At 37.7% G+C, this 23,912-nt stretch overlaps 2 protein-coding genes across 10 annotated transcripts in view; both read right to left on the minus strand.

The window, feature by feature from the left end:
• The window catches only part of LOC111424081 (uncharacterized protein CG43867), a 193,589-nt gene that overhangs the window by 157,120 nt on the left and 12,557 nt on the right, over window positions 1-23,912 (minus strand). For 8 of the 9 annotated variants that reach the window (XM_023057497.2, XM_023057498.2, XM_023057492.2 and 5 more), the window contains exon 2: window positions 21,154-21,208. The exons of the other annotated variant lie outside the window; for it this stretch is intronic. The gene's annotated coding sequence lies outside the window, so the exon portion shown is untranslated. The remainder of the gene's footprint in view (window positions 1-21,153; window positions 21,209-23,912) is intronic. 9 annotated transcript variants of the gene reach the window in all.
• LOC111424179 (uncharacterized) lies at window positions 2,774-4,764 on the minus strand. The gene is made up of 2 exons (XM_071200217.1): window positions 4,687-4,764; window positions 2,774-4,633 (listed from the first exon to the last, which is right to left on the minus strand). The coding sequence occupies exons 1-2, from the start codon at window positions 4,696-4,698 to the stop codon at window positions 2,837-2,839; spliced, it is 1,809 nt and encodes a 602-aa protein (XP_071056318.1). The 5' UTR covers window positions 4,699-4,764; the 3' UTR covers window positions 2,774-2,836.

Raw genomic sequence — 23,912 nt, forward strand, 5'->3', positions numbered from 1 at the left:
GGCTACCGGATAGTTGCCGGATATCCGTTCCACCACTAGTTAGTTCTAGTTTTAGTTGTTATTCAGCATTAGATTAAACCATATTTTTCATTGAACTAAAACTAGAACTAACACTAGACCTAGAACTAGATAGAAATAGATGAAGGTAATAGAAACTTCTTTCTCGCTAAATGATTTTAATTTCATTTACTCAAAAAACCGGTTTTCGGCCATATTCAGGCCATCATCAGTTTGAATCTACAAAAACAATATAAAAATGTAAATACATAATCAAATTAAATTACATTTTAAAATCTTTTCTTTACAACATTAAATAAAAAATAATAAAATAAAACTTACAGTCAAAGTTTTAAAAAAGATCGCCGAACCATGACAATTGCACCACGTAAAAAATTATTATTTTTGAGCACATCAACACAAGCTAAAAAACGATGAAACAACGATAGGCCTAACAATATGATAAAATATTAAAACAATCCAAAAAAATATAAACCCGAACATACATATCTTGCACATTCAAAAAACGTACGAAAAAGAGGGCAGAAGGATAAAATATCATAAGACACCTCGAGTCGAAAATTATTACAATTACCTTCATCTATTTCTTAATTATAGTCCTCGCAATATGGATATACAATATAGAACTAGAAAGTTTCAAGTTTAGTTAAATTAAAAATGTTTCATAAAACGGACTTTTGAATATAACGAATACTCCCTTCCCTGTATTAGTCCGTTATATCGAGATTTTACTGTATCATCGGATATTCTTCTTATGAAATAAATCGAAAAGTAAAGAAATGGATTTGATATAAGGACAAAACGTAAAATCGACATGGGACAAGTTGGAAGATGAGATAAGAGAAGGGGCAGCGTGAATTTGAATTTATGATGGGCGGCCAGGTCGTAAAGAAAAATTGATGGGCGAGTCTTTTAAGTCGCGTTTTAAGGTACCGTCACTGTTCGGTTTATCGGGACGGCATAAAGTTTTATGTCGAGATTGGATTTCTGTGTAATAGCGACGGATATATCACGCGCACGAAATTTCGGACCATTTTTTATTGATTCCGGACCTTATCAAGCTATTTTATACGGCGATGTTTTATGCTATCTCGGTCGCGTGATAACTCGTCAATTTATTGTACCTTAAAATTCTTTTAATAACGAATTGAGACTATTTTTCAGTGTTCACGTAACGATGAGAACGACAGAATAGATGTCAATTAACTCGAAGGATTAAAGGTGCTGTTGACCTCGACCTTTTAATTCATTGGGACACTCCGACAGTACAATTGATCCAGCGCCAGAAAATTTACAATTCTAATTTCAAGTTTTGATGTCTGTCCTTTTCATCGGTCGATGGAGACGGTACAATTAGAGACAATCAATTTTACACGGTCAATTAAGATCTAAATGTCTTGTTGCAAAATAATTTATGCAAACGTTTTATGCGCGTTTTATGAAATATGGCATGAGAAATGTTTCATTTTTTCGCGACCCACATTTCGTTCACGTTTTTTGCCCAACAGGGGAGCTTTCAGAAGGATTTCAGACCCGCAGAAGCGCGGTCGAGCTTTTTGCGAGTCCGAAGGATTTTTCTCGGCCTCCCGCAGTGACTGGAAGGCGGGTAATAAATGATTCCTGATACAAGAAGTGTGGAACGCGCTGCGTTGGCGACCCGACGGGCGTCGTTTTTTTTCCCACATCACGACCCTCAGACGCCAGGAGGTATAAAGTACGCAGAAAATCCCACCTACCAGAAATCCTAGCTAATGGGCCGACGCTTGCGAATTTCCCGGGCAATAAAAAGAGAAAATCCATAAAAAGGACGCCATCTTCTACAAGCTACAAGGCTACCACTTCGGACTGAAGGGATCTATCGTAAAGGGAATTTGATTGATAGAGTGCTGATTGAATAGGTCATTTACAACGAGCACGGTAATTGAGTTGTTTCGAATTGAATTATCTAACGAACTCCAATACAAACATTTGATTTAAGAAAAAAGCGAAAGATCAGCATTTATTGAATAACGGATTCGTTAGAATTATAAATGTATCATATCAACTAAATGTGATGTAATTCAATAACATCGATCCTCTTATTGCTTAACTTTTATTGCTTCCTCTCTTGTGATTCGTTCGAAAAGTTTTTATCGGTCGCTTGTAAAAACGTCTCCCAAAACTTCCCTAAATCAATTTGCCCGGTGTCGTTCCAAAACCATTCCGAGTTCGAAATTCAATTAATTGTCCGATAAAATTGGGCCAATCAGGCCGAAGCCCTTGAATATTAATTTCCGCCTTAGCTTGTCCATTTTTGTCCTCATTCCCCTTTTCCGGTGTTCCGATGAAGTCGTTCCATGCATATTAAAAAAAATTTGTAATTGGTTTGCCGCTAAATTAGCCGGCTATTAATCGATTAATTCCATCAGATTGAAAATGTTTCGAAATCGTACGCACAGGCACGCAAACTTCGCTATTTTACCTTTTCTCTCTTCGCCCGTCATCGCTGGTTGGTTCGTTTCGGGTAATTCGTATGCCGAGAACGTGGAGAAGCTATGAATATTAAGAGGAAGTAAAAAGTGTGGTAGACGTTTACTTGTTTTACGTGTAGTCGCATGATTTATCGCGCGAGAAAGGAAATAAACTGCGACGCAGCTTACAAATAAAGATATATTCATGCATATTCGTCCAGCGTGAATATTGTATGCATGAAAAATAGTTGGGCGGTTTCAGTAAAAACATGCTACTTCAAGACTGCAAATAACATCCATTTTTAAAAAATAAATAATTTATTAATAACACAAAAAATAAACAAACAATTTTGTATCTATTCCTATATTCATCGCTTTTTAACTTGATCATAATTTTCTTGATACTCTTCTTGTTGTGGACTGTTTCTTAAATGTGGATGTGGTGGTAAATATTCTGGTATTTGAAGATCTGTATTTCCAGGTTGGTAGAACCTGGGATGCTCGTCATAACCTTGTTGTGGTTCTTCTTGTTGTTGACTAGCATGTTGAAAATGTTGATCGAAATTAATCTGAGGTTGTACTTCTTGTTGTTGTTGTCCAAAATCCAATTGATTATTTATATTATTAACGTTATAATTGGGAAGTCGACGTGCGAAATAAAAATAGTTATGCGGTTGTTCTTGTTGAACCGATTGATCGGTCGGTAAAGGATTTGGAGCATCTGATGGTTGAATATTATTAAAATTATGTTGAACATTATTAAAATTAGGTTGAATATTTTGAAATCCAGGTTGAATATTATGAAATCCAGGTTGAATATTATGAAATCCAGGTTGGATATTAGGATAACCAGGTTGAGTATTAGGTTCAATTGGAAGTTGAGGCTGTGGAATAACTCCCGATGGAACTTGGTGAATTACATTTGGTTGAATTGGTTGTGGATAGTTAGGCTGGAAATGATGCAGATGAATATGATTCGGCTCTGGATGATTCGTTTGAATGGGAGTGAAACCTCCTTCTAATTGGACGTTGGGAATTTTAGGAACCACGTGAACATGTGGTTGTTGATGTTGGATTAATAGAGGTCTTTGAATAAATTGAGGATGCTGTATTAATACTGGTTTGTGTACTGCGTGAGGAGATTGCGAATTTACTTGAACTGGAACGTTAGCGCCCAAAGGAAGAACACCTAAATCTGGAACTGGGACATGTCTACCTGGTATAAAATTAATAGGTACCAATGGCTTTTGAACCAAAACAGGAGGATGAATTGGTTGTATTGGAACAGATGTGGGTAAAGGAATTAAGGATGGTTGTGGTGCAGGAAGAACGGGAGTTGGAATTGGTAGAGGAGCAGGTAAATGTGTAGGTAAAGCTAAATTAGGATGCACAGGTAAAGGTACAAATGGTTTTGGTAAAAAGTGCACAGTTGTGATGCCTGGGTGCGAATGTGGAACAACATTGATATGAGGATGCGCTGGAAGTGCTGTTGGTATTATTGGCTGAATGGGATGTGGCAGTATAGGACTAGGTAAAAGAGGTTGCACAGGACTGGGTAAAACTGGTTGTACGGGGCTAGGTAAAACGGGTTGTACAGGACTTGGTAAAATAGGTTGAACGGGCGTAGATGGTATAATAGGATTAACTGGTAATGAAGGTTCAAGAGGAGGAATTGATGGGTTAGGATCTGGAGATGATGGAATAAATCCTGGTGGTCCATACACTGGTTTCACATCCCATCCTTGCGTTTCTGATAGTTTTTGCGGCGCACTCGGCGGAACGTTTGCAGGCAAAGTTTTGTACAACGGGTTTACTTTTGGTGGTACCAAAGACACTGTAGGTTTCCTAAATTGTTGCAAATTTTGTCGATTGTAACCCTGTAGTCTCATGGGCCTTGGTTTATAATTATACAACGGTTGAGCAACTGGTAAATATTGAAGTTTAACCGGTCTATAACCCAAAAACTGCTTTTGTCCTCCTCGAAATCTAACGTGTTTCTCCAACGCATATTTTGTGGAATCATCACCAAATAAAAATCGTTTACTTTGATCACTATCTTCCGCATCCTCTTCTGTTTGAGAAATCGGATTGAGATCTTCATGATCAGTTTCCTCTAGATTTTCAGCTAGAGCACAACTGATATAGAAGAGGAAGAAGCAAACCAGCTAAAAGAATTGATCTTACATATCGTAATATTTTTGAAATATCCAAAACATACCTCCAACCTCATGACCTCTACTTATATTTTATAACAAATCGAAGCAATTACCGCACTCGATGCGAACCACATAAATAAAACGGATCAACTAACCGGCGAACTGACTTTCTTTTTGTTTTTATATCGCTCGTTTCCTCATTACACGCTGCGCCTAACAATTAGCCGAAAAGATTTCTACTGTTACATTTGGACAACAGTGTCAACGCTAAAGAAAGTGGCGCCGTGCCTCTCCGTATTTGTTAATCTCAGGATCCAATATTTTCAACTGCGATAGCTATCTATTGTTTTTGGATGGTGAAAAAGTGAAAAGAAACGATATCAATTTCAAGAAAATAAAATTTACGTCCACACAGATATCAAAAGCGTAATTTTACGAAGTGGAATTTATTATTTTTACGATATCCAACATGTTCGTATAATTTCAAAAGATAGTAAAAATGCTGCAAGCAACTAATATTATCATTATTATATGGTAAAGGTTTCGTTTTCAAATAAACTTTGTCAAGTCACACAAAACTGGTTACTATGCAGGACACACATTCGCGAACTCTTTTTGTTTGCAACCTTCTGTCTGCACGTCACGGGATTCTCTCGTCTCGTCGGCGCATTCGGGAAATCTCTGGTCCTTCAACGCCCCCGTGCAACTGTTACTGCATTGATAATACTGCCATGTAGCCGGCTTTCAAATGCGGAATCGTTTCCAAAAGATCTAAATAATGAGACGGTTCGAGGAAAAGATATTTCGTGTCTGTGACATCGTCTACACGTGTATTTACATTTCGTTATGGTTCTGAAAATAGCAAACAGCTCCTGCGAGACTCCGTTTTTATTTGTCAAATTTAGTTGATGGGCGGAACGAAGCAAATCGTTACGTGTGTTTCGCTCGGCGAGCCGTTTTTTTAACGCCCTTTAGACGGCAGCGGCAATAAATCGCACAGAGCCGTATTTATAGTTTCGAAACAGGTGCGGATTGCTTTGTTATTGGTGTCATTTTTAGCTCACAATCTCTTCCTATATTTAAGAAGCCTTTAATGCCCTCCAATATACTTTCTTAATTAACCGATTAGAAAAAACATAATATTAATACAATCGCGCTAACACTAGAGCTAACACTAGCACCAGAACTAACACTGGTGTACGGCTAAACCCGAATGTTTCTAGTTCTAGGTCTACTGTTAGTTCTAGATTTAATTGTTATTCAGCGCTGACGTCACCAACGGGCCTTTGAGCTGTGCATCTATTTCCAGGATATAGCAGTCAGATTCTACAGTCCTTGGTATAAATATAAACCCAGCTAGACTGAAATAGGTGTGGATAGCTGTCAGAATTTGTGTGCATTAAAATTATTCATATAACGGACTTTTGGCTATAACGGACACTCTTTTCCTTCCGTTACATCGAGGTTTTACTGTACTAGTTTAACTGCGTTGAACGCCAACTGAACGGTGTTTATTCTTTGACTTTTAAAATTAGCATCTTAAGTTCGTTTCCGGTTGCGTAATAAAACCTTCGACACCGTCTTATTTCTATGCATCCGTGCCGAAGCATAAATCACCTGCATTGAGAGCGCGCAAGCTAATTATACTTCAATCTGAAAATTAACACTTTCACTCACTTCTTACGGCCGGCGTGCGCTTGAATACTAAACTCGCCTAATTCGGTAACGGACGTGTCCCGTAACTGGTCAAAGAATCGTGACGGAATTGCTGAATTAAAATTGAAATGGCACACTGGAGATGACGATCACATCGTACCGCCTAGGCGTAGTTTATTCAGAGCAATTTGCGAACGAATAATTTAGTTGATGGCCTCTACGGGCGCCACAGAAACTAGCCGTTAAAGTTAGTGCAGGTAATACGACGAGGCACGTAAGCGCCTAATTATACTCAAGAATTACTCCTAAAATGGAGTACGTGAATCATACGTTTTCATATAATCAAAGTTCGTTTAATGGAAAACTTGATCCTTTTCATAGTTTAAATCTGAGCGTTTGTTGGTGAATTCTAAAATAACATCAGTTGAATTGCCGAATAACGAAATTACTACAAACAGCGTGGGTATACAGTTGATAGTATTAAGGGGCCGTGGCCTGGAGCATTATCTCGTTACCTCGAGAGTCCGCATTAATAGACTTGGCAGTTTTCAGAGAAGTACAGCCAAAGCGGGACACGGTCTCAAACGTTGAAAAAGGACCTGCCCGGCGCCGCCGCCATTTCAGTTCAGTCTCCCTGATTAGCCTCGGGCGGGCGTCGGGATGCTCGTCTAATAACCAAAAAGGAAACGGCAAATGCAACCCTATTACGCAGTAATTCTATTGCCCCTGAGGGCTGCCAAAGAAATAACAGAATTGTTATTTGGCTAAAAATAAGAATAAAACGTCGTCTGCAAACGCCAATCAGTCACTTTGATTAACTTTACCGGGGCGGAATAAAGCGCTCTTTGGACCGCTGCGGTAAATAGCGGCCGGAACACGGTTCGCTGCGGTCTAATTGTAGAATTGCAGGGCCATTTTACATCCGGCGTGCTATTTAATGGAACCGAGCCACAACGCAAAGCAAACAGTACGGCGCCCGATAGTATTGTTTTCAATCGATAGCCACGTTTTAGATGAACAAACCCAGGGGCCGGACCCTTAAATTCATCAACGTAAATCATTTTAATTGTAGAAAATTAGAGTACGAATTGCCGCGATAGTTCCCGAATTAATCAAGTTGTTTGGGGTACACAACCCCAGACTCCGATCGATCTGCAAATTTCTAGAGACAAATCGCGCGGTTTCAGGGTTACATCCACTGCTTGAGCCTGCGTCAGATGCATCACGTAATGCCACAGTTTCTGGTGCAGGGGTTAATGAAGTGATTACTGAACTTTGGGGAATTATCTGTGCAGTGTTGGGTGTTACAGTTCGTCGGCTAATATGTTTCCAGTTGGATAAATCTTTTGGTAACGTTAAATGTTTTGGAAAACGCATCCTGTGGACACCCTCAACATAAATAGAAGTAAAAAATACAATACTCTTAAATATTAAAGAAAGAAAAACATTTTTATACCCCGAACGTGAAGAAGATATAAAACCATACGAATGAAATTCAATACTATACTGAAATAAATTGCGGTTGCTCTCCATCAGCGCTTCGAGAGCGAGACGCTGAAAGATGATTTACATTTATGGTGTTGAGAAAAAATGCCATAAAGGTTCCGTTTTCCGATAATAACACCGAAAGGATTAAAAAATTTACGACCCGTTTTATGTTCCTCCAATAGCAGCTGTGTATGAACACCAAATGGAATCAGACAATTTTCACAAAAATATTCTTGAAAAATTTCATTTAGATACATTATTTAATTGAATTTGATACTATGTAACTCATGAAAACTTCTATCTTTTACACTCCATAAACCGTGTCTGTCCATAAATCCTTACTACTTAACACTTCAGTTTTATAGTGATGTTACCTCCAGAATTACTCAACTTACAATATAGCACATTTTCATTCGAATATCCCTTATACATAATTAATTTTTTGAGCAACATTTTAAAACTTTCAAGATGCTGTAAAATTATCTCCAAGTCCCATTTTCAATTACAAAGAACGATCACCCTCCCCGAGAAAAAAAAACGACCTGGGGCTGAAGCGAGTTCGGAAGAACTAAAGAGGTGAAATTTTTCAAAGGGTGGCACAAATTTCCAGGATCACCTCAGGTGCCTTTTAAAAATCGACGCTCCAAAACTGTCAGGGTCGAGATAAGGAGAACATAAACAACTGGGGCGAGGAGACTTCGAGGACAGCCGGAGGGGGCACAGAGGGGATACGAAAGGGGAGCGTCGGTAGAAGGGGCACTGTGTCGGGCGACCCTTCCGTAACCCGTAAAAGAAGATAAGCGATAAGCGTAATCGGAGACATAATTTAAGCCAGACTTCTGGCTTCTGCCTGGCCCGGACGACTCTTCTGCTTTCCAGAGCTCGGGTTCAGGTGTTAACACCAACGAAAAAAGTGCCTATCTGATAGTTTTCTTGTTTATAAAGAGTTTACTAGTTGATTTTTTTGTTATAAAAAAAAACACTTTTAAATCTGAACTCAAAGTAGGTTATGCAAAATAGAAGCGAATTTGCATGAAAGACCTGAAAATAGAAACCATCGTGGCTTTTGTGTTATTTAATACCGTTGTCGGGAAATATTTATGCGCGATTTAAAACAAGAAGGACTAAAAGTGGAACTAACACTAAAACTAGAACTAAACACATTCAGGTTTAGTCGTACGTGTCTTAAGACGGCTAAACCCGAGTATTAGTTCTAGTATTAGTGGTAGGTAGCGCTAGTTAGCACTAGATATATAGCGTTGTATACTTTTATTGAACTAAAACTAGAACTAACACTAGACCTAGAACTACAAAATTTCGGGTTTATACGCAACCAAGATTCTGCCTCGGCCGCAAACGACCTCGGCTGATGATGCAATATCCCAACCTTATTATACAAATTGCTATTGTATACTAAGGCATAACAGGTGCAGTTTTGCTGATTATGAAAGTTTGTTACCGTGCAGGATTTTGACCGATGCTCTGTAATGAAGCTGCATAAAGATAAGACCCTATATGTATAGAAATACTGCCTCGGTCGCAAGCGACCCCCACTTGAAGGTACATCATCGCAACCTTGTTATATAAATAGCTACTGTATACTGAGGCAAGAAAGGTGTATTTTTGCTAGTAACAAAGGTTTGTAGCCGAGGTCACTTATAAAGCTTTATGAAGATTAAACGAAACCAAGGTTCTGCCTCGGCCGCAAGCGACCTCGGCTTAACGATTCACCATCCAAATCTTATTATACAAATACCTATTGTGTACTGAGGCAAGGAATATGCATATTTGCATGTTATAATGGTTTGTAGCCGAGGTCGCTTGAGGACAAGGCGTTACAATGAAGCTCCATGGAGATAAAACGTTATAGATATACTGCCTCGGCCGCAAGCGACCTCGGCTTGAAGATAAGACATCGCAATCTTGTTATACAAACAGTTATGGTATACCAAGCTATATTACTGCTTCTTATGAAGGTTTACAGCCGAGGCAAAGATTAAAGAGTGAACAAGATGCGACGCTTCGTGTCGGCACCTTTGATGTAGGGCTGTCATCTTTTATGACCTTGAACGCTATAGACCTTTGAATTGGCATGGTTTGTTATTGGCAGGACATTTAAATTGGAATGTGTTCTATATCTTTTCAAAACTAGAGTTTCTCACTCTAGCGTCGGAGCTTGTTTAGGTTAAAGTATACCAACTGTAACATTTGTAGGATAGGTTTGTTATTGTCAGGACATTTAAATTGGAATGTCTTCTATCTCTTTGCAAAACTAGAGTTTCTCACTGTACAGATGAAGCGAGACTCTACAATGAAGCTCCATAAAGGTAAAAAGTAATAGAACTCCTGCCTCGGCCGCAAGCGACCTCGGCTTGAAGATGCAACTTTGCAACTTTGTTATACAAACAGTTATGGTATACTAAGGCACTTATGGTATACTACTGCTTGCTATGAAGGTTTGTAACCGAGGCTCTATATATTCGGGTTTAGCCGTGCGTCTTCAGGCGCAGTTTAGTAGATGAGAACTTTCTAGCCCTTGGTATAAATATAAGCCACGTAGACTAAACGCAACGATGTGGATAGCAGTTCGAATTCTGTTAGTATTATCTGATAGTTTTGTTGTTTATAAAAGATTTACTAGATGATTTTTTTTGTTATAAAAACCGCTTTTAAATCTGAACAGAAAATAGGTTATGCAAAATAGAAGTGAATTTGCATGAAAGGCCTGAAAATAAAAACCATCTTGGCTTTTGTGTTATTTAATGCCGTTGTCGGGAAATATTTATGCGCGATTTAAAACAAGAAGGACCATTCTTGGGGGCAAGGGTTTAAAGGGCGCCAGGTGTAATACACATTAAATTCATTAACGTAGGGACAGAAAAAGTTTACATTACAATGGTGCAGGACCCGGGGAAAATATCACCGCAAAGGGCCGGCTGCAAGTCCTCAGCCGGTGCCGTTTTATGCAAGAATTAGATTACGAGTTTTTCCTCTGACAGCGCAGAATTCGCGTAATAACAGTAACGCGGAATTTATCGCCGTTCGCCGTTCTTCTTTATTTTTTTTAATTTTCCAGTCCAGAAGGAGCGGAATTTTACTGCACCCTCTGTCGGGGCCCTAACGAGTTGAATTTAGGACTAATAAAAAAAAGGAACGGAAAGTGTCGTTCATGTTGCCGGCGACGCGGCGCCTTATGACGGCACGAAGTACGACGTAATGTGGCTAAGTAAGCGGAGGATAAGCGACGCCTCTTGTCCCCAGATTAATTAGATTTAATTACTAAATGGCGTGTAAAAGGAAAAGTGCCTCTTTTGAATTTATGGACCAATTTTTTCACCCCACTCGAGTCACTTCCTCAACCGCCCGACTAAATGTAATGGAGAAACACGACGACTTCCGTGTCCTTTTATGTAAACAACCTTTACACTTTATTTTTACTTCATAAAAGCACTGATTTTACGGAAACCTTCATAAATTATAAATTTCAAACACCATTAACTCGATATTATTCGAAAGAACAGAAACCCGACTCCCTTCCTCATAAATTGCCGAAATATTAATTCTTTGAAAATCCCTTTTGATCTTCCCCCATCACTCCTTAACGTCTCTTTGATCTCCTCAAATTGAATTTCGCCATTTTAATTCTTCCCCACGACGTTGCAAAGCGACGTCGTTTCCTGTCAAATATTCAGCGCAAATTCCCTCTCAACGGAAACAAACAAAATATCCGAAGCGCGTTTCCCTCGAAAGCGAGTAATCGGTCGCCGCCACCGCCAGAGGGCTAACTCGTCAAAAGCCAGTGGCGTTCGTCGACGCGGAATCGTTACGGACGACGGGACGTCTCTCTGCAGAGTATAATGAATTCCCGACAGCCTTTGTCTCCGTATTTACTGGCCAATTATGGCGGTCACGGCAACGTCGAGTGTAGCCGGAAGGAGGCGCTGCCGACGTAGCGCAATTATGCCAGAAAATTGCGATGCCAAGATTAAACCCCCGGTGGGTTGAGTTTACCACCCATTCAAGAAGATCAATGAATAGGAGACGAAACGAGTTGTTGTATTATAAATTTTCATTGATTTTCTAATTTGTTGTAGTGTCACTCTAATCTCGTAGCGATTCTTGATTTCTCCGATTACTACGATTAGTATGTGACGTTGATTTTCGATGTATACACGAGTCCATCGCTGAATCTGACATGAGCCCAATTACTTCCAGTTAATCGAAACCTATCATCCTTTCATCGAGGTCCACGTTCAAGTATCAAAGCGACCACCTAGCAGCAACGATTAAAAAAAAAATAGATGAAAAGTCCAATTCGTTCGGAACAAACAAATCTCGAGATACAAAATGAACGTAGTAATTGCTTCGTGTCATCTTCGTCGATGTCTCCCCCAACTATCCATTGTGGTCCTGCAGATGACAAGCGTAGATAAGTTGTTTCCATAAAAGCGCCAAAGAGATGTCTTTTCAAAAAGCGATTTCATTGAGAATTGTATTGACAAAACCACACAAATTGGTGACGGTTTTTATTTTCGTTTAAGGTCGTTGCTAATGACAGGTTTCATAATTAAATATGATGTGTTGACAGGCCATTTCCATTAATCATCAGCCCAATTCCCACTAGGGGGCGAAATCGTAATTAAAACAGAAGTAAAAGGCGGATGTGTTGTTGTTCGGTTCGATAAACCGGGAATTTCATATAACTCGCACTATATGAATGCAAACCCTAATTACGAAAGTACATGTATAGGGTAGTTTTGAAAAGGAAAAGTGTTGTGTTAGTGATAGTGCTAGCGCAAAACTAGAACTAATACTAGACCGAGAACTAGAAACATTCGGATTTAGCCGCACTTTACTTACAAACCTATCAAATATAATCACTTCACTTCCTAATCTAGGCTCATCTTTTCTAAATATAATCTCATTAGCTTTTTCTAATAATAATAAAATATTAAATATTTTTTCTAATTATCATTTTAAACATAACAATAAATTAAAAGAAAGTGGTGTATACTCGATAAGTTGCTCTAATTGTGATAATATGTATATTGGCCAAACGGGTAGGAGACTTGAATAACGTGTCCAGAAATATAAAACTAAAATCACTTCGAATGTTTATAAACATACTAAAGAAACCGGATATAGAATTAATTATGACAAAATTTCATTAATACATAAATGTGATAAAAGTTACAGACTTGATCTTCTTGAAACTTTAGAAATTCTGAAACATAAATCTAAAAATGTAAATTTGCTTAATGATCAAATTCAAATACAATATAAACCCCTTTTTATGTTTTTAAAAAACCTGGATTCGTGATTCATTGATTCCCGATTTTTGTCGTCATGATTTTCTTTTCTCTTCTTGTGAGTGCATTTCTTTTTGAAAATTCTCCTCCTCTATCTTGCGAATTTGGTTTTTGTCTCTTTTTTGTAACCTTCATTGATTCCCGATTTTTGTCGTCATGATTTTCTTTTCTCTTCTTGTGAGTGCATTTCTTTTTGAAATTTCTCCTCCTCTCTTTTGCGACTTTGGTTTTTGTCTCTTTTTCGTAACCTTCATTGATTCTCGATTTTTGCCGTCATGATTTTCTTTTCCCTTCTTGTGAGTGCACTTCTTTTTGAAATTTTTCTCTGTCTTGTTTCACTCAAATTTCACTTCTCTCTTGCGACTTTGGTCTTTGTCTCTTTTTCAATAAAAGCAAGATGAAGAAAAGATTGAAATATTCAGACAATTTCTTGAAAAATCTTGCTTAGATTGGTATAAGTCTATGATGATTAAATTTACTTTGCAATCGGAATGGCTGAAGTGGAAACAAAATTTCTGTGAAAGATATGCAAACAAAGGTTGGTCTGCTAGTAAATATGCACTGTCATTTAAATACCAAGCAGGTTCCTTGCTGGAATATGCCATAAAGAAGGAAAAACCGTTATATGAAATGAGAAAAACAATGATTCAGGCACCTTAGTTAATATAATTGAAGGGTTTCTTTCAAAAACGACACATGGACACAAAAGATTAATGGACATGTGTCGTTTTTGAAATAAACCCTTCAATTGTAGCTGGTTTACCAAACTTTATAACTGATAAAATAAATAAAGAAGAAGTACTAGAAGCAAAGCATCTATTTAATGAAATAGGTAAATTAGAACATTTGGTTACTAAAAAAAGTTGATCGAGAAGAAAAATGAAACAAAATATATAATATATGATAAATAAACAAAATGTGGAATATGTAAAAAACAAATGTTGGTTCAAATAAAAATACGTTAAAAATGAAGAATGGAATCGAACTAAAAGTAATAATTAATAATTCGGAATTGGAATGTGAACTAAGAAATGAAAATCAAAAAACTAATTGTGCCGCCATTAATTAAAATCAAGTTATTATTAAATGATAAACTAGAAATATTTTTGTCGTGTTTGTCATCAGTGGTGTCTCTTCTCTTCGTCCGCCATTCATCTTGCAATTTTTCTCAAATTATTTTTCGTTTTTCTTCTATTTTTAGTAAGTTTTTAATATTTTAATAAGTTTTTTATGCGTAATCGATTTTAATTCGATTTTTGTAGTTAATCGACTAGTATTATGAATTTTTTCATTCTATTAGGTTTTATACAGCTTGTTTCAGAGTAAGCGCCTTATTTTTTTTTGCCACACTATGGGCACTACTTTCAAAATATTTGGCAGTAATATGTTTTAGGACATTCTCTAGACGGTGAGTATGCAACCAATATCACAGTACTGGTATTGTAATACGCAAATCGCGTATTGCAACACCAATATTGTGATATTGGTTACATACTTGCAATGATGACGTGGGGTACGATAATTAATTAGTACACTGTATTTTTGTATATTGCATCTTAAGTGAAGTTCACTGTATACATTGCGTTGTTATAAAATAATTTGAGATATTATTCTGACTAACAGTTTTACAAAAAATGGTTTTATAAAAGAAAACCACACAATCTCGTGACCATTTATATTTTCGTTTTTGTTCGTTGCTAATGACGGGTTTCATAATTAAATACGAAGTGTCGACAGTTCATTTCCATTAATCTCCAGCGCCAATTGCTGCTGGAGGCGAGATCGTAGTTGGAATGGTGGCAAACGCCCGATGTGGTTGCCGCTTGACGCCGAACGTAGTACCGCAGAGCTGAAGATTGACCCTATTTCCTCCCAGCGCTGATGACCGTCATATCCGGCGAACGATGGGCGCCAAAATTGCTCGCCCCCAGTCGGTAAACCCCTTTCGCAGAACCCACCCTAATGATCTATTAGCGATTGCGGGTGACAGGCCGATATTATTCAAGGACATCAGCGCCTGATGGCCGCGTTCTGCGTGCTTTGGACGGGCTCGTTAGGGTGCGAGGAATAATGGCAGTTAGTTTATGGGTAGTTGCGGGGGTGTTACGGTGAATTATAGTTTCACCACTACCGTGGTATACCCAATTCGAACCTTGAATAATAATCAGATTGAGAGGATAAACAATAAATTAATTTATAGCGCTTAGGGTTATGTATTAGTTCACGTGGATATACAAGAACTCTGACCTATTCGTTTAGTTCGTGCAGAAATGTAGTTAATACCTTCATTTACTTAGAATATATACTGAGAGAATTGGGGTCAGACCGAGAAACCGTTTAGATATCCGCAGTGGAGGGTTCCAGAAAAGTTCTCCCAGTTCGACGACGTCGATATGGAATCGGAAATATTTAATCCCGACGGTCTTGTATGGTGGCGGTGCAAATTGCGTCGGTTCAATTTCAAACTCAATATAACTTTTCGGGCGGTCGTGAATCCCTGTTTTATAAAATATGTGCGAAACCGGGATGCATTTTATATCAGTGGTGTGACGGAAATTCGCCATTAAACTTCGAGCATCGATAGTATGGAAATTTGTTGCTCTCTTCACCAATTTAGTTTATATAGACTCCAGCGACGACATGTGTATATCCACACACATGCATACTTAATTACGTTTTGAAAATTGTCAAATTAAAGTAATTAATGTCCGTTCGTCGTGCGTCTTCACCCAGACAACGTTTCGGACAAGTTAATGCCGTCGTCATTAAATCGCAAGCAAATGGTTTGGAGAGTTGCCTGAAATCTGTCATTTAGGGTTCTCGAGAGCTTTGTCGTTTCGATCCCACCGCTTTGGCTGGCACAGAACCAAAAATTTTAGGTTAATTACCGGAACCCATCCGAGCGCTAATTATAATGACGAGCTTTACTCTCCGAAACGACGACGGAGTTCGTTAATGTCTTAGGCTGCTCCGGATGAAAGAAAACTTTTAACACTGTTAAAAATTGATCTTATAGTTTCCATATACAACTTTCTCTCAATTTATAAAATGTAATTACAGGGATCGTGTTGCTCAACAAAATTAATAGACTGAGAATTTCAAACATTTCCTTTCCTTACCTTTTCAAAAAGGTTGAGAGGTCACGAACTCTTGAATTTGGATTTATTATATTTTTTGTTTTAACAAATCCCTACCATGAATGTCAGGTTGGAAAGGCGAAAACGAAAATTAATGTCGTATGTTTTCCCGTGGAAAACATTCACCCCTTTTAACAAATTACGCAAGCCGTTTTGTTTGCCTTGCAATCAAAGCGGAATTTCCCGGAGCTTTAATTAAGCGTTGTACGCGTACACGCGTGTGTTAGCCTGAAATGCCCGCTGCGTGAGGGCGTGATTTTCCGTCTCCGTCAACGGCGGTATCCAGGAGGTGGGATTCTTTTTGTAAATTAAAAGCCCTCTCGCCCCGATGGCCGCACTTTATTTTCGGACCCGCGGCGACCGGCTCCCCCTTCAGTTCTCCCCACAGGATTTTAATTTAGCTCGTGGATTTATTTCAGCAGAAGGACTGAAATATTTACGTGTGCGGTTTTCTCGCCTCAGGCCTCTTTTAAACAAAGAATCCGGCTGATAAATATGTACATAACAGATTACTAAACCGTTCGGAATAAAAGAGAATTATTTAAATAATACACCTGAGATTTCTTTGTGTATTTATACTAAGAATACTAAAAATGTCCTAATAAATAGTCTGGTCGGGAAATTGTAATTACGGTACCACAGAATTGCCGGTTTTAATTAAAAAATCCCGAGGTCGAGGCGCTGTGGAAGTTATCCAGGAGAGCGTGTGTTCAATTAAACTTCTGCTATGCCGAGCAAGAACAAAACGCCGATTTATATCTACTCATTACGCGTATACTGCGACCGCATTATACGCTACATAGTTGCAAACCACCGTACGAATACTAAAATGTATCTAAAACAACAAAAAAACTTGATATACTCACCAAGATAAAAGCGTAATCTTAATAAAGAAACAAGTAAAGAAATAAAATTTTTAATAGACATCATTTTTATATCCTAAGACGAGACAAGGTTATATTTTTTCCAGAAAAAAAATATATTGCAACAAAATGCCTTAAGACCAACACCAACATTACCAACACCATTGTTGTTGCAGTAGTGATGTCTATAGTAGAACAATAATGGCAGAATATTTGGATTTTAGGAGAGCGTGCTCTTTTGTAAAAAAAATTACCACTTCAATCGATATCTCCTTATGAGACTGAATTCATTCAGAATAAATTAATGGCCATCTTCTTAAGTTACCAAATTGGGTTTAACGATTATCCGATAAACCACAGTAAATCGTGTTACACACAGTTATAGCTAAACTTTTAAGGAAGATTATTCAAGAAGTAACTTAGTTTGCTACACCTACTTACGTTAATCGGCTTTATTTTCAAATATATACTACTTTCCTCGTACTTTGAAAGTTACACAAACTAAACCAGAAAATAAACCAGAGGTTGTCTCTTTAAATCGATTCGTAAGCTTAGTCAAAAGACATAGTATAATAAAAAATTAAAAGGAAAAAAATTCAAAGTTTTGTAACAAATATGGAACAACATTGGTTATTGAATAAAATGAACATACTCCTCAATGTCAACAGATAATTTGGACATTTTGACGTCACTGTCTTAGCATCTCAGACTGGACCATAAAGTATTTAAACACACCAATCTAAAGCACTAGAAAAAAAATTGACGCATCAAAACATTGAAACAAAAAAACATAGACTTAAGATATATAGTACTTTTATAAGACTGCACCCATGCAAAAAATCTAATACATAGAACAGCATCCAGACTACACATAACAATATCTATTCTTCTGCAAGCAGTATTTACTTTTCTACAAGCATTATCTCAATTCTGCACGCAATATCTAACCTACTCCTAGCAATATCTAGTTTTCTTAAGAATTTCTATAAGAGTCTGGTCTTTAACCACATTCAAGCAATATGTGGTCTTCCTCAAAGTCAAACAGGTTGTAGTCTTCTTCATGCAGTATCTACTATTTATCACGCAATTAGTTTCTTCAATCAGCATTTATTGCTCTACTTACAGTATCTAATCTACCATTTGCAATATTTAGTGTTCTGGCAGTAGTGCCAGTCTTTTGTAAACAGTATCTAATTTTCCGCGATCAATATTTATCCTTGTATAAGCAGTATTTAGTTTTCTTTACCCAATATCTAGTCTACTCCTAGCAATATCTAGCTTTCTGCTATGAGAATCTTCTTTTTAGCCATATTCAAACAATATATGCTCTTCGTGAAAGTTAACAGATATAAAATTCAACCCCATATCATTATCTTTTCTGGAAATGAACACCAGATGTGATTTTTAAAAGTTTTGATCCAAAATGCGTTAACATGTGTGGCTCAAATTGACCACAGTAAACATTCCTCATTTATTATAAAAAATAATGATTGCTGGAATTTAACTTGATAATTAAGACCAATTGTCATTATGATATAAAATTATCATTTGAATATATTTGCTACACACCTGTTAAAAAAAAATTATAATAAAATTAATCTCTAAACTGTTTACAACGAATAGAATCTATTGCGCAACCAATTCGCATAAATCTTAACTTATTCTTGAACAGTTCTGAAAAACAGAATCAAAACAAAGCTATTAAAAACATATATATCTAATTTCTAGTTTCGATCATAAACTATATAAATAAATTCTAATTCCGATAATTTAACCGATCAAAAATTTCAATATAAAACATCTTTTCATGCATACATAAAAAAGTATTTCCTATCCTAAAGGTATGAAATCTCTATTTTTGATCGTAAACAAGCTTCGTAAAGTCATATTTCCCCTAGAATGTTATGATACACCAAAACCGAATTTCGAAGGGATTTGATTTCGACCCGACCGACACCTCGGCTTATCGGACGAGATTTACGCGTGTATTTTTTCCGAGCCAGGGGCCATCTGGCAGAGCCGATTTGACGTCTTCTCTGGGTAATACAATTTGCCCCCGCGCCGGAATGGGGGATATCGACGTCTACCCCGCCTAAAAACCTCAACACCCAGAGACGCGAGGCCGTCAAATGCAAAACTGTTTTTGCGTTGCCGTAAATTCGAGTCTTCGAGATGCTTTATGCGTTATCTCCGTTCAAGAAGGAGAAGTCCGATAAGGAGAACGAAGATGACGACGTAGAAAAAGGGGAGTTGGGTTGGAAAGAAAGTTCTTTCGAAAAGAAGGAAGCGGTAGCTCGTGAAATAATACCCGAGGAGATTAAGCTGATGTATGTCCCGCATTGTATTTAGTGTTCTGCACTCAACATCTAGTGTGTGTCCAGCAATATCTAATCTTCTTCTATACCCATATTCAAACAATACGTACGTATTTGTGAGCTTTGTGTTGCCCAAAATGGAATATGGCTCTGTAATTTGGTCACCACAATATATACAGAGTGGTCCATTTAACGTGAGACAAGCGATTATCTCGAAAACTATTCATTTTACATAAAAATGAACCAAATGAAAGTTGTTCTTTGCGAAGGGGGAAACCATACGACGATAACATTGTTTCACCTTGACCTTATTTTCAAGGTCATATGAAGGTCACGGCCAATTTTTTTAAACGGGACCCTATATTTTTGACAGCAAAATCTAAATCTATGGTTAAAAGTAAAATAATAAAAAAAAAAGAAAAAAATTACCAGTACGACGGTTTTGCCAGTACGACGGCGAAACATCCAAATAGATATTTCTCAAATATTTGTCTCTACTGTTGGACGGATCATATCCGGATCGTGAAACGGATTACAAATCTCTGCTTCAACGTCACAAGTTTTCTGTACTTTTCTGTACTGACCATTGTGTCAAGCTTTTACAGAAGTTAGTGTAATGTGGATTTGATTGTGGTTGGTTGTTGTCGCGGATCACTTTCGCGATGCCCACGCGTACAATGAATTTTATCTGACGAACTGCAGATCCAACATTTTAGCTAACTCCCCGGTGCAGAGGATGTGTAAACTATCGAACAATAATAATTCAGTAGTGTCAAATGTAAAACTGTTTTTGCGTCGCCATAAATTCGAGTCTTCTAGATGCTTTATGCGTTATCTCCATTCAAGAAGGAGAAGTCCGTGGCGATAAGGAGAACGAAGATGACGACGTAGAAAAAGGGGAGTTGGGTTGGAAAGAAAGTTCTTTCGAAAAGAAGGAAGCGGCAGCTCGTGAAATAATACCCGAGGAGATTAGGCTGACGTATGTCCCGCATCGTTTCGTATAGAAAAGTTTTCTTAAAAACATCAGTCGACGTCTTCATTCGTCCTTCGGCCGTACGTTTGCCGATTAAAATTGATAAGCTCTTTGAATATGCGGGCCCTATGCCGGTTATCTGTCGGAGAGACGTCGTTGAATATTCATGGATCCGTACGCGCCTCTTGTGCAATATAAACATGTCCTCACACGCCATTGTGTGCGCCTCTAAACTCGATGCAAAACCGAGCCTTTCCGTGGCAATTTTTTATTTATTGCCTTGGGTTATAAACCGACAGATGTGCGTGGGAAGTACGCGTACGCGTTTGACCCCGTAGATGTTGATCTGAAGGAATTCCGAGATACGCGCGAGCGCGCGCTTGTAAATATTTTAGGGCCGAGAGCGTCATAATTTTCAGCGAGAACGCTTTCCGTGAAGCGCGACATCGAATAGGAATGTTGCGTTACGTTATATGCCATAACGGCCGGCCCTCGGGGTTGTAGATGACAGATAGTTCAAATTTTACGATTGCGATAGCGTTTGAACAGATTTTATATGCATATTGCGTCCGAACCCAACCCAAGTCAACAGGAAACACGATTCTGTGTTGAAAATCGACTCTCTTGTATATCTTTAAAGTCGTTAATCACGTTCTTATTCCTATATCAAAGGTTTCATCTCATGAACCAACTTAACTAAAGTATTTCATACACAGGATTCACCTATCTTGTTAATGAAGCATTCAACTGGAATTACACGAAGGATATCGAGTGTCCAATGCACTTACCTTAGTTAAGGGATCGACGTAAAGCATCTCCTCGACGGAAACGTAACAACGGAATCTGCAAACAACGAGAGACACCTGTGAGCATCAAATATCGTAAACCAACGGCATCCATAATTAAATTCAATTCAACGACATCACCATTACCGTCGTGATGCTTTAGTGTCGTAATAACAAACGTAATACGCGACGGGCGAATGGGCTACGGTTGTAAAAACCGTTAACGGCGTTTCATTTTTCCGGGATTATTTAAATTTTGCACTGTAGTAAAAGGCCCCGCGGAGATCGCTGCTTTTACAGCGTAGCGAATCGGACGGCGCACTGCCGAAGGGCGGTAATTTCGGATATGGGAAGCTGTATTGTGAAATGCGCTCATGCTGACGCCGAGTTATAAAGAGTTTACGGGCTTTAAGGCGTTTATAGCAACGTATGAGGGTTACGTGGCCTTTACTTATCACCACTTTCATCGTGTATCACATTTTTCAATAGCACTAAAGTCTACAATAAAACATCTCATTTTTCATTTTCCTTTATAAATCAGACTCAACTGTACGCTATTTCTTAATTCAGAAGACTGTTTTCAAATTGAAGCGCCAAAAAGAAGGGTTGCTATTGGTCAGTTTTAAGCAAAAATTACACTAGGAAAATTCGAGATGTTGCCGGCCGCCTAGAAATATTCGGGTTTAACCGCACGTCTCTCTGCATGGCTAAACCCGAATGATTCTAGTTCTAGGTTAGTTGTGTTAGTTCTAGTGATAGTGGTAATGTAAAACTAGAACTAACACTAGTGTCTGAAGACGAACGGCTAAACCCAATATTTTCTAGTTGTAAAGTCTAGTATTAGTTCTAGTTTTAGTTCAATAAAAATAGACATCATAGTAATATTTTATGCTAACTAACGCTACCTACCACTGCCACTAGAACTAACACTAGACCGAGAACTAGAAACATTCGGATTTAGCCGCACGTCTCTCAAGACGGCTAAACCCGAATGATCTATCTGACTAGTTCTAGGTCTTGTGTTAGTTCTGGTTATAGTGCTAATTAGTGATGAAACAGATAGTGATTTTGCGAAAAGCCGGATACCGGATATTCGGCATCCCCTTCGGCCCGATATCCGGTTATCCGGCATATTTATCCGGCCATTATGGTTATAATTTCTGGTTCATTTGTGAAGTGATACCCTATACTGCCACATTATTGCGATGTTTGAATAAAAAAGAAATTAATAAGAAAGTAAATAAGATATGTCAACTTATTTGGATCCAAGAGACAAAATGAAATTTTTTGATCCTGATTTAACTAACGAAGCAACTCTAAAAAGAGGATACCTTAATTAATAATTGGCGATATGTCCACAATGATCCTTCAAGAAATGAATTTAATAGCGAATTTTGAAAATTATCGATGAAAATTGCAACATCGAAAATTTTATCAAAACTTCAAATATTGTTTTCTCACAAACTAAAGTTATTTTTCAAACCGGGTTAGTTCATTGGAAAGAGGACCCTCTTATTAACACTTTGGGAAATTTTCATACTCATATTCCAAGAAATGGATTTTATATGAATTTTATATGACTTATTCGGCGAAAATTGAAAAATTCCAAAAAATTTTCGATCATTTCAAAAATTTATTTCTCAAGAACTGAAAGTGATTTTCCAAATCGGCTTGTTGCGTTAAAAAGAGGATACTTTAATTAATAATCGAAAGTGATTACAGCGACAGTTGTGTTAGTAATGAATGTGATGATGAATGAAGAGAAGAAAAAACTAGATGAAACTGCAACAAGTTATTTTATATATGAAATTTTTAACACAGTAATGCCGTTGAATAATACAACGCAGTGGGCCCAGATGAAATTCCGGTCAAACTAATATAAGGCGTTGCAGATATTATTAGCAGACCTCTTATGTACATATGTAATATGAGCATGGAACTTGTCAAGTATCCAGATCAGTGGAAAAAAGCTATAGTTATGCCTGTATTCAAAAAAGGACGTCACACCGTACATTGATATCCAATGTTTCTAAAGTTTTTGAGAAAGTCATTTCCAGCACAATTGTTACCTTTCTGGAATTAGACAATATTCTCACAGAAAAACAAAATGCATACTTAAAAGGACGCAATACAGAACGTGGCATCTATCAAATGACATCAGAAATAATAAAGAATTTAAATGAGGACGGCAAGAGAGTGGCTGGTTTGTATTTGGATTTGTCAAAGACTTTTGATTCTCTAAAGACGAGTATATTAATGGAAAAATTATGGAATATGGGTATAAGAGGAACAGCTCAGTGTCTAATTAATTCTTATCTGGTCGACAGAAAACAATGCGGTAAAATGAGAGGAAACGATGGTATGACAAGATCGATAATACCATATAGTGTGCCGAAAAATGGTTTGGTGCAAATAATCTTAGACTAAATACGAGCAAAATCGAAATAATAGAATATGTCATAACGAATTCAATTGATGGGATCATGGTAAGGTATGCAGGCGAACAGTTGGTGTCTACCCACACTCTCAAATTCCTTGGTGTGATAATGGATAGTAACCTTCAATGGAAGCAACACATCGAATATTTGGCTGCTAAGATGGCCAAATATGTTTATCCAGCAAGTTAAAGCTAGATCATCCACTGGTGCAGCCTTACTCACTTATTACGGAACAGTGTACCCATTACTAAGATATGGTGTGATATTCTAGGGCTTTTCGTGTACTAAGTAATAGTGTAGTAAGTAATAGTAGCTTCGAGTACT

The sequence above is a fragment of the Onthophagus taurus genome, chromosome 11 (genome assembly GCF_036711975.1).
Source record: "Onthophagus taurus isolate NC chromosome 11, IU_Otau_3.0, whole genome shotgun sequence".
Lineage (NCBI taxonomy): Eukaryota > Metazoa > Arthropoda > Insecta > Coleoptera > Scarabaeidae > Onthophagus > Onthophagus taurus.